This window comes from Enoplosus armatus, chromosome 7, assembly GCF_043641665.1.
Source record: "Enoplosus armatus isolate fEnoArm2 chromosome 7, fEnoArm2.hap1, whole genome shotgun sequence".
NCBI lineage: Eukaryota > Metazoa > Chordata > Actinopteri > Centrarchiformes > Enoplosidae > Enoplosus > Enoplosus armatus.
The window spans coordinates 3,479,298-3,491,584 of record NC_092186.1 but is presented as its reverse complement, the minus strand read 5'-3'; the positions used below and the strand labels follow the sequence as shown (position 1 = coordinate 3,491,584).

General features: G+C 40.4%; 1 protein-coding gene across 1 annotated transcript in view; it reads right to left on the bottom strand.

Annotated features, from left to right (window-relative positions):
• mcf2l2 (MCF.2 cell line derived transforming sequence-like 2) overlaps positions 1-12,287 on the bottom strand; it is an 82,492-nt gene that overhangs the window by 23,728 nt on the left and 46,477 nt on the right. The window contains exons 17-19 of the mRNA XM_070908226.1: positions 6,263-6,329; positions 4,088-4,203; positions 486-555 (exon numbers count right to left, since the gene is read on the bottom strand). Coding sequence (XP_070764327.1) covers positions 486-555; positions 4,088-4,203; positions 6,263-6,329 — 253 coding nt within the window. The remainder of the gene's footprint in view (positions 1-485; positions 556-4,087; positions 4,204-6,262; positions 6,330-12,287) is intronic.

Below are 12,287 nucleotides of genomic sequence, written 5' to 3'. Positions count from 1 at the left end.
CAGTTCAACACTACTGTAAACTACAACCTCAGTAATAAATATATAGTTCATTTAACACCTTTCTGATAGTTTCAATTAAAACTGAACACTATGGGTGAACTATTGGATTGGATTGCATTACATTTTACAGGTGTGGTCACTGAGTGTACTACATACATATTGCATAGCATTGTATACACATGAATGCACATACTCAACTTAGTCTCTCAGATGTGATGTAAGACATTTTCAGATCCTTTACTTGAGAAAAAGTAGTAAAATTACACTATAAAATAATCTACATGTAAATACTGCAAGTGAAAGTACAGAAGAATTATCAGTAAAACATATTTTAAATACTAAATATAATATTTCACTCTAAAATGTAGTGGAGTAAAAGTGTAAACTAACTAAACAGAAACAGAAGCACCTGTAAATTATACTTAAGTGCAGTACTTGGGTGAATGTACTTAGTTACTTTCCGCCACTGTGTCTATGCTACTCACCCTTTTCAGAAAACCGGTTCCCACCAGCTCTGGTTTCTCTGCACAGTTCTCCAGCTCCCTCAGGAATGTGCTGCAGGTCATTTATGAACAAACAGAAGAAGAACACAACACAATGATGAGCTGGAAGCCAAATGACCTAATGCATTAAGTGACTAACCCATTAAACGGACGTCTGTAAGCAGTTTTTAGCTTCAACAAGTCGGACATTCCTTCAGTGCAGTTGCTGTAGTCATTCATTTGGATTTTGGGTAAGTTGGATTCCAACTTCACTCGTCATAAAACACATAAAATATTGATGTGTCAGTTGCTCCAAACACCAATTCAGAGTGCTGTTGTTTATATCATTTCAAATGAAATATAGCCACCCTGTGAAAATACCTGTTGAAATGATTTTATTTAATTTTACACATGAAGGTTGGTTTACTCGTCATGAACAGAACTACTACAGTTGTACAATGTCTTCTGTGGCTCTGAAGGACCTTCATCAAGTCTGAGAAAATAACTCTGACAATGTCATCAAGATAATCTCAGCCTGGACCCGGAGACCACAGAGCATTCACAGAAAAGTCCGAATTACAAACTTGAGGTGTTTGAAAGTTGTGGGCTAAAAGTAGTAGTGACTAAAAGTGAGGATATTTCGGCCTCTTCGATTTTCACCATTCTTTTATAATCTGTCTCTCTGAAGTCTCACAACTTAATGGAAGTGTCATACTAAATAGCTGGAGTACTCCTTTAAAGCAGATGGCGCACAATAATTGGGATCTCGGCTAATTCGTTTATGAAATGCAAAAACCAAGGAGTCCAAAGATGTGGAAAGAATCCCAGGCCGTCTAAGGATGGCTCCACCTAAGACTCTTAGCAGTTACTGTACAAAGAGATGAGAGGAAGTGTTAACAAGTAGACTGGGAGAGAGAGAGAGAGAGAGAGAGAGAGAGAGAGGAAGTGTAAGAAAGAGAGAGGATGAAGATAAAGGAGGAACAACTCTTTGGTTCAGGCCTTCAGGCAGTCTGTAATCTGCATGGGACGCCTGTGATGTCTCTGAGTTGTTCTGCTTGGTGACAGTTGCTTTGAACAATTATCTTGTCGGCACAGACACTTTTGTTTGTACGTGCAGCACAAGCACACATGCTGTGGTTAAATACAGGTATTTACAGGGTGGAGCTACAATTTGAGGAAGTAAACACACATCGGTGCTCTACAGCGCAAATGTGTCCACATGCTGGCTGCACAAAAGTATTGCTGTCTACAAAACTTGATTGTTTGTTATACACTGTCCCCATGAATCTTTATAAGGGCAAAGTGGATGAAATCCAGTTTGTGAGCACAAATTGACTGTTAACTAAATTGCTCGCTCGAACAGCAAATGTCCAGTCAAAGCTAAGCAGCCAAAACTAGGCTTAACAGATCTGTCAAGCCTGCTGGAGTGGTGTGCTTGGGTCATAAGTGGGATGGCCGGTCTCTCTGATCCACACACACAGAACAAATTTGTAAAGAATGGATTAAATAGTGTGTTCGCCTGCTCAAATGTAGACTGAAAATGTTAGCATGTAAAGATGAGTAGCTTACTACCTCCAATAATAACCTGGTGTAACTGCCAAGGCCACGCAGCATGGCTACCTACATTATGTTTCTGGATTACAGGTTATGTTAGAAATATTCCCTCTCAGGACTGGAACAGTTTCCAGTCTCCTTAGCCAGGACAGCATTCCCATTATCAGTTTGTCCTCATCCTCAAAGCCTTAACAACAATAAATAACAATAAAGCTTAAATCTAATTGTTTTTTTCTATAGTAAGCATCCAAACAGGATTATATTAAAACAAATGACATTTTAATGAAATTATTATTGATAATACTGTACAATAAAAGCTAAAAACTAGCTCTACATAGACCATTAACTGGTGAGGATGCTGACTTTTTACCTGGGACAAAAAACAGCTACAGCCTCAGTCTTTTAGCATTATATTATGTATGTAGCCACCAAGTGCACCCTTATACAGCGTATACTTGTTTTCAACAACTACTCTCAATCACTTTCATTGTAGTCATCTTAAAACACACAAGTATCTCAAAACCTTGGCACATAAATCCACAACTATTTGAATGGCTACATCCCCTGAGTAAGTGGGATTTTTTCCCCCCTAAGAGGTCACTTTGTTTTTCTTGTGACGACCTCTCTCCATCCTCCTTGTTAAACAACAACAACAACTCTAAAGTGATTACTCTGCAGTCTGGACACATCCCACACAGACAGCAGTCATGGTGGTCATCGAGAAACAAGTACTAACACTGCCGCTAGAGCAAAGGTGAAATAAGATATAGTATGAAAAGTGTCTCATATCAGAGAACTAATTCGTTTAAAGTATTGCTTCCTCCTATTTATGACTAAAAATTAAAAGGATGAATACATCCCGTAAAAAGGTGCAACAGTTAAAGCTGGAGTCACCGTTATGGAAAGATTGACTGGACATCTCTCCTGATGTGGTGAGGTACCCTCCTGCTCTAAAGTGACACTGAACCTGTCGATGTGAGACTTAAAGTTTGCTTTCAACTGCGGGGAGATCATGCGACTTCAGCTGGAAAGTCACCAAGATGCACTGTCTTGGCTTTATTTGTTGTTCCTCCCACTATTTAAATAAAACGTCTTAGTCTTAATGATTTCTAGGAGGACAGAGAACTCACTAAACCAGTTGATGTGTGTGTGTGTGTGTGTGTGTGTGTGTGTGTGTGTGACTGCCTTCAGCAAACAGAGAAGCTGGAAGACAGACTGGATCGACTGATGTGGCAGTGAGCAGGAAGACAAGAGTGGAAGGCAAATCAAAAATCTTTGCAGCTAATGTACTGCTTTCCTTTTACGAGCATAATTATTCCAAATAAAGGCCATATGTAAAAAAAAAACAGTCATAAATGTTTCAAACTTAAATAAGAAAAGGGAAACATCATCCGTCGCAGATTGAAAACTCATCTGTTCAGACTGCACCGAGAGAGAGAGGCTGTCTAACGTCTGTCAAAATATTATATGTCTGAGATGCAGGTTCTGTTTGTGTTGTTCTGATTTAAATTTCTTTACTAATTTTACTGTATTTTAATGAAATGATGTTGTAACCTCAGTATTAGGCTCAGTTTTAATATGAAGGAAAAACATACTTCATACTGGCTGCAGGCCCACTCAGTAATCCATCCATGCTCAGAGTGCATAGCTAAACCTTTTGGCCAATCACTGGGAAAAGATGAGCTCACTCTGTGACCAGCTGTTCCACAGAGTTTTGTACAAATGAATTCAGAACTTCTTCAGGCCAAAAAAAGATTTTTGATTAATTAAAAATGTCCTTTAATTCAGCATGAGTAAAAGCCGATAAGTAAATTGATGAAGGTTCATCAAAATAATTACCAGATCTCTGATGACAAGAGGGCTTCAGACAGTGATACAACCCTTCTGCTGTCACTTTAAGGGGAAAAACATGGCTCTGTCCCTAATCTAGTGTGGAGTGGTTTCACAGTCCTCTATATGACAGGTCTCCTGTGGTCAGCCTGGTTGATGTCAGTGTTTCATGATCCTGTAGAGTATAAAGAAGGGCAGTGTACAAAATGCACTCCACCTACCTGTTGTGAAATTCATATATCTCTGGCAGGTTGCCAAACAGCACATCCCTTTTGTTCTCCAGAGACGGGGGGATGAGGTGGCTGAGCTCCGAGTTATCCAGCTCTGCAAAATAACCCTGGGGAGGAGGGTGAGGAAGTGTGTAGAATGATGAGACAGCAAAGAAGAAAAAGAAAGCAGACAGCAAACATTAGCTATAAATTAACAAAACATCACAGCTGATCATTTCAACCCGAGACAATCAGAGATTCTTAACCTCTGCCCAGCTGCAGTGTTAAACTCAGTCCACAGATCAACACCTTCCTGCTGGAGTTCAGCAACAGGAAATTGATTGGACGTTTTCAACCCCGGAGATCATATGGAGTTCATACACTGACTGAGTTTGAAGGATGGATTTATAGGGGAAAAGAAATGCAGTGTTCGTTCTACTAAGCGGTTATTGAACTCAGGGATGCACCAGCAGCCAAAGTGCTATTGGATGTCTGGACTGGAGACTATTTGCATAAAGAATTTACTGCTACTACCTACTGAAAATATAAAATCCAATACCAAGAGCTATGTCACAGTCAGAAATCAAAGACAAGCCGTTTGAATTTCTTCTATCATAATAATAATATGACAATTTATCTATTAACTCCAAACTAATGGTGTATGTTTAATGATCACTAATAAAAGTGACAGATTAAACCGCCCCTCTGTATTGGATTAAACTGAAAGATTAGCTCTGTACATATGACAGCACAGCTGCTTTGGGAGTTTGGTTAACAACCGGGATATACAGTACATGTAGTTATGTTTGGTGGCATGGACTTTATTCATTCAGATTCTATCAAGAACTGTTATTTATGCATCTTTAATTGCAGTGAAGGAAGTGTTCAGAAACTTTACTTAATATGGGGCTTTGCATGTCAATTTAGTAGTCATAGGCAGTACTACTCAGCCGGTAATACAGTTGTATTATCGGCTCAGGAGGATCCAGAGAGCAGCTCTTCATGGCTTGGGGACAACAAGTATTTAGCAGAAAGCTGGTGTTAAAATAAGCTGGTGTTAAAATTAAACTGGAGTCCAAATCTCTCTTGACCAGGCAGACACTTAACACTACTGTTAAGAAAAGGAGAAGCAGCAAATCCTCACATCTGAGAATCTGAAACCATCCAATGTCAGCCATTTTAAATTATGTTAAACAATGAATCAGTTATCAAAGCAGTTGCCCATTTTCTGTCGATCAACTAATTGATTAATGAACTAATCGTTCATCCCTTTTACCTCAACGATAGAAGTAGAACAGCTGTATTATCAGAATGGTTATAAACGGTCAAGATGGACCTAATTTACATACATACATACATTATTAACATTGCATCTTATTGCTCTTTTATGAATTCATATTTTTTGTGAGAAAAGTATTAATATGCAAAGTACCTCATGAAAGTCTATTTCTCTCTGAGAGAGGAGTAGAACTATAAAGTTGCGTCAAATGGAAATGCTCAATTACAGGAACCTCAAAATTGTACGAGAGTTGAATGTTTTCAGATACTGAAGGATTAAATGCTGCTTTATGGGTTGGAAAAATTCTTCTTCGTCATTGAATTACTGAAAATATGCATAAAATGTCATAAAATCTCCCGTTCTCTTTCTAAACCTGATTTTAGAGAAAAAAACATAGCATGTCTTCTATGGAAGTGCAGATATGTGTACATACTGTATAGGTATGCATGTATTTAATTAGCAATTCAACCCTCTAACCTATTTGGGACATGTTAAATATTACATATGGTAAGTATTGATGTCTATGTAAATGAAAGGAAATTAAGTAATTCTTGGGTCTTATTTTTGTTGCTACGTTAAAGTAAAAAAGCCAAATGTTTAGCCAGATTATCTAAACCACTTTATATGGAGGTGAAGCCACAAGAGAGAAAAAAATCTATTTCACTTTCTACAGTTTTGTGCTGTTGTACAAAAGGAGGGAATATTAGCCGATGGCCAAAACTATCAAAATAAGACCCAAGTGGTAATTAACCAGAATGATCCTTTAATTGGTGAATTAAAGGGGCATGTTAAATATTCAACAACAGTAGCTGCAGAGACAAATCCAACTGAACAGTGTAGGATGTTACAGATGTTTTGAATGTAAGTAAGCCATGAAGCAATGTAAAATGTGCAAGAAAATACCGTACCTCCATGATGCTTTGCAGTTCCTCCACATATAGCCTCTCTGTTTCAATCAGCTCAGTCATGATGTGTCTGCAGAGACAGAGGAAAGAGAAAATCATAAACACCTTCTGTGAGAATTTCCCCCAACAACCTGCCTATTCATCCATCCAGAGCTGCTCTGATGGGGGCTCTCTGCAAGCTGACAAACAAACTAATAATTCAGCAACCAGCAATAAATATGCCAGTGAAGTGCTCTTTGGTCACATGAGACCAGCATTTTGCCTCCCGAGCCATTCTACGCTGCTAAATTTGTCCACTTGGACCCACTAACTGGCTAATGATGACAACACGAAAGCGCGAATAATGGCTTTTGGATCTTGGCACGACAGTAATGACACCCTCATTGAGATTAGAGTGTTTTGGAAGCGCAGTGAGATCAGACCTCATCAGGATTTGCCTCCCAACGGACTAATGGGGCACCATTACAAAAGAACAAGGGAAAGAGAAGAAGTAGGAAAAATACAGTCACATACATTTAAGTTTTATCATATACACTCTTACAGTAAGTGCAATTTAAGAAGAGCCTCATTTCTGTGATCACCATAATCATTTTAATTGTAGGCAACCAAACACAAGCTAAAAACAGTCAGTCACTCTAGTTCACCACTCCTTCCACTACGTTTGATGTTGCCTCCTCTAAATAGGTAATTGCGTCCTTATCTTAATGTTCAATCAGAGGACTTTGTGAGTCATCAGCAAAATGAACCCAGACGAAGTCAACTTTTCAGGAATGGCAACGTCGTGAAATCTGGTACAGGCATGGTGCCCAGAGGAGAAATTCAAATTACTTTGGTGATCCCTCAACTTTTCCTCTAGCGCCACCCTTTTTCCTAAGGGTGTGGTGCAGAATATGTAGAGGGTAAGGTTTTGAGCAAAACTGATCTGAAACTACAAAATGAATCTACTTTTTTGTACAAGAAAGAGATTGCCTGGATCCACATTTGCAAAATGCGAGTCAGTACCCTTCCACTTCAACCATTATCTCAAAATCACCCACATTCCTTGCTTTCTCATTTTATGATCTGAAGGCTCAGAGCAAGCTGAGCTGGGACGTCTGAGGATAGAGTTGAATGGTGAGAATTGAGATACCGGTATTTGCCCGGGAGTTCAGAGGAAATCTAATCCCTGTTCTCAGGGCAAATCACCTGCAAGAATTTTTGGATTTTTAGCATGTGTGTGCTTGTGTGTCTGTGTTCACGTACTGAAGACTATCATATCTACTGAATCAAAGCTGCCTCCAGTTGAGCTGCTGTAACATGCTGTTACTACAGTTATACAACTGGATCAACTTTTCATCTGCAGTGGTTTCTTCCAATTATTGGTCATGCTAACAGTTTACAGTTCAGCTGGTGGCTTTATCAGACATGCAGGACCTCCATCCCCACAGAGCAGAGCACCACACAACAGGTGCAGAGCCTTTAAAGGCTACTCCACCAATTTAGCACTATATATAACATTTTCGGGCTCATGACAGTTTAAAAAAAGGATCCAAATTGATACAGCAGAACAAGAGATATTGTCTTTTTTAGTCCACGCATTCTTCTTCCTCGTCTACATCTGGCAATTCAGTCGGAGAATTGGGTGTTGAGTTGTGCTAGCTGTGGCTAATGTAGCCTCGAACCACTAGCCTCAAGCAAAGATGAGGAGTGAGCTATACGTCTTTCAGTAGCCCTGCCACTGCCCCCTACATGCCCACTGCTTTCAAACCCCACACCTCCAGTTGTTTCTGTTAAACATTACAAAACAACATCAGCTCCAGAGACACAGACAACATTATACATGTAATTGTTTTCACAGGCTTAGCAGTGGTTCCCCGTCGAGGTGACCACTACATTATTACCCGCCAAAATGAAAACCTAATTTAAAGGCTGAGTGTGAAAATGAATTCGGAGGATATGCGGTTGAAAGCTCCAGAGAAAGCTTGTTTGTTTTAAAGCCTTTAATATTTCCATAAAGAAAAATTAGCCTCGACAAAGCAAATATGTACATGCAGTAATGGTCCTTTTCATGTTCATGTGTCAAGGCCATAGAGATGTACTAACCTGTGTAATGTACACTACAGTTTTATGGGTCAATAAAGCTCAAAGCAAATGCATCAGATGCTACTAGCTGTCATATCACACACACACACACACACACACACACACAGGTAATAGAAGAAATGTTTGTCTGTGTGAAAACATGTTGAGCAGCCACAGACTTATCAGGTGTCTCTCTTATCGTTGTCACAGATCTGTGCTGCAAAACCTTCAGCAAGGCCCAGACTGTAAGTGAGGCGCATCTCTCTAACCTTGTTATAACTAAGAATGTGCACAAGTACGGGGACAGACTGGGCTAGCTTTGTGAGCTAATTACCTCACCGCTGCTATAGTAGCATAGTTTAGTTAATAGCTTAAAAATGGCTCACAACATAAGTGCTGACACATATTTGTAAAATGTCACACATGTGCTCATGCACACAGACGTGGACTCATCCTCCTGTCGGCGTACAGCCATAATTAGGTTTGTTGCACATGATGTGTGTATCAGCTGATGCAACTCAGAGGACATGCATTCTGTATGTTGCTACACATTTATACGTTAAATGGATGTTCTTTGCCAACACAAGTAGTTACATGAACCACTAATATTTCACTACATTAGCTTCTTGTATAACTGTAAAGTCAGACTCCCACTACAGGGCTTTGGTATTGGACTTACTGTTTTGATACTAGGGGAATTGTGTCTACAGCACTAGGAGAAAGCTTTTCCTTTTACTGAGGGTTCAGTCTGTGGAAGTGGGAAATGATTGCCTGTCTGGCGTTAGGAGAGCTAACAGTGGCTACAGTACATGGGGGTGCCCAGTCCCACTTGCAGGCAATAAGCAATTAGGATTAATATCCATCTATTATCCTTGTAGTGAATGACATCGTGTCTGTTTGTTCAAACATTATATGGTATTATTAGAGACATTTTAATTTGGGTTTTGTGTAAGTAAATATGAATTGCAATGATATGACAACTATTGTGCATAGTTTTCCATTTTTCAAAAGGGGATAAAACAGATTTTAGACATGCAGGGTTTGTGGAAAAATATTTATTAAACCTGCAGTGAACTTTTGTCTCCCCCTTCTGGCAGTGAGAGTAATTACACACTGGTGGTTAAATTGAGGGCTCAGCCCCAGAACATAGACCTACGCTCTTCTATGTCATCAGGGGACGCTTAACTTTGCACATCTTCAACAATGTAAATATTTCTACACTTTTCTCGGTCTTAATAATTCAAACAATGACTAAAACGCATTTTCTTCGTGGCTGCAGAGAACATACGCCTAAATGAGGTGACATCAGACCTTCTGCACTGAGTGTTTTGTCAGAGTGATTGATATCAGGTGATCGGTTTATGCGCTCTCCCTCCTGCCTGTCGGCGCATGGAGAGCTGCCTTTTTTCCCTTCTTCCCCTCCTCTGCTCCTCGACGGACGGTTACAGTACGTAACCTTCGTCTCCTCTTCCTCACAGCAGTAGGCTTGATTTGGTTCCCAGCCTTCGTCCCTTCACAGAGAATATGGGGGTCTATGTGGTATTACGCTGGGCATGGAACCCTTATTGTTTCATCTCGTGAAGTGGGAGTGTGTTTGTGCTTGTGGTACTGCGGCATAGACTATATCCTGCTTCACTCTTATCCCAAAAGTGATAGCCTCAGAGGGCGAAGCCTTCTCAATATATAGAGTGTTAGTTACGTACTGTAACTCCAGGTTCTATGAGTGCAGGCGCAGCCCTCTGAGCTCTGGGCCTCACTGGTTCCTCAGTCAGCTGAAGAAAAGGCTGTTTTGAGAGCCGATTGTCCGGTCTCAGGTGAGCGTGGACTAAAGTTTTCTCAGTGCTTTACTATTCATAATTATACAACCAATGTATTTATGATTAAATTGTTTACAAGAGCACAAAGTTCTTCATAAATGTAGCCTTTTTTGCTCTCAAAGTGCACCACATTGAAGCGTTTAACTTTAAAACTTAGTTTGAATGTAAGAGATGTTCATTTATATGGAAAAAGTGCCGCACAACTTCTTTCTTTTTTTCTTTTTCAACAACACCACATTACACAGTGCTATCTAATCGAATTAATTAATCTTCGTGTACGTTATTCTAACACCTGCTGAGTGCAATGGACAGCTCCTGCAGGATGATTAGATGTAGTTTGGTGGCTTACTTTCTAACTTGGGGGGGGGTCATTTTTTTTTGATTGCTCTTCCTCGATGGTAATAAATCCTGTGTGTGTAGCCTGTATCTGTTGGTAAGCAGCTAACTTACATATTCATTCCTCCCATGTGCTTGTGCATAAAGAATACAGACATTGTCTATACGGACGCACAGAGAGAGGGAGGTGAGATATAGTGAAGGGGCGGTAAAGAGGACTCCCCCTGCTGCTCAGTGGTTCCTCCCCCTTTACAAGAAGCACCCACCCACACACAGTGACACACACACACACACACACAGTCACACTGGGGCCTTCAGCTGAGGTGGACTACTGCATCTGACGGGAAAAAGTGAGAGGAAAAAGAAGAGGAGATGAGGAAAATCTGAGTGGCAGAAAGCGGAGATAAGATTTAAAAACGAATTGAAACCGTTGGAAAGAGTAAAGCAGAGAAAGTGAGTGTCACAGATCCACAGATAGGAGGAGAGAGTGAGTTTACAGGAGCAGAGGAGAAGGGTTTATCTGTGCTTTACCTCACATGTGGACTGGACTCAAAAACAGCTTGGTGAGTCAGGAACACAGTGTGTGCGTGTGTGTGTGTATATGTGTGTGTGTGTGTGTGTGTGTGTGTGTGTATATGTGTGTGTGTTTGTGTCCTACAGGGTGTTGCTCTAAATTAAGTCTACAATACCTTCCAGTGTTAGTTCCAAGGCTAAAGGTATCAGCTTGCAGTAGCCAGCTGACAGAGTTAGAGAGGCAGGGAGGAGAATAAACACACTGGATGTGTCAAGATGATGAAGTCAGACAAGTAGAAAGTCCCAGAACTCAAAGCACTTTTTCACCGGGTCTCTGTTGGGCGGTTGCAGAGCCAGATCCAGAGTTTACAGTGAGGCTGAGGGGATGAATCAGGGGCAGACTGAGCAGGCTGGGTTAGCAAGGGACCAGAGAGCAAACAGGATGTACTGCCACACATTTCAGAACTCAGGACAGAAAGTCCTACCAAGTACTGAAGTGGTCAATTCTGTGCAGCAGACAAACCCGCAAACCACAGAGGAAATTTGAAAGGATTTGTGTTCACTTTATACTCAGAGTATGTTTGAATATGTTGTCATTCTCATTATCTTTGGTTTCAAATATAAGGGTTTACATAATGACAGGGTTAGGGTTAGGTTATCAATTATATCAAAGAAATGACCAACCAACTTCCTTTCAGGAGCTCATCTGGAGTATAGGTATACACTTTTCTGTTTTTGTTTAGTTGTATGCTGAAATCTGGCAACTAAACCAGATCTAGGATACATTAGTGTCACTGTAGGTCAGAGCCAACAAGTAGGCCACACTGGTGAGACGAAAGTAGAAGGAAATAAAGTGAAGATAAAGTGTAAAGGAAACTGACTCATACACTTGAATGTTCTGTTTAGAAAATAGGATGTGAGAGTCTGTCACTCTCCTCTCTTCTGTCTTTCTTGGGTTTTAAAAACCAGTTCTGAATTAGAACTGGGTCCAAAGTTGTACGAACGCTGTCTACATCGCTGACCGCATACAGTATGTACGTACATATTTTGCCATTACCATTCATTAGTCACTGACATATTCATCCCAGTTACAGTTTACGGTTGTTCCTTTTCTAACGATTGTGTACGGAAAATGTTTTTGGGACAATGTGTGTCATGTGATTCTGTAATACTGAGTCTGGCCACTATGCCAAAATTGGCTCACAGCCCAGCGCTACTCCTGGGGTTTATGTCTAGGAGTGGTGGGGGTTTCACAGAATGGTCGACTGGTCGATAAGTCGACTATCAAAACCACTCGTCGA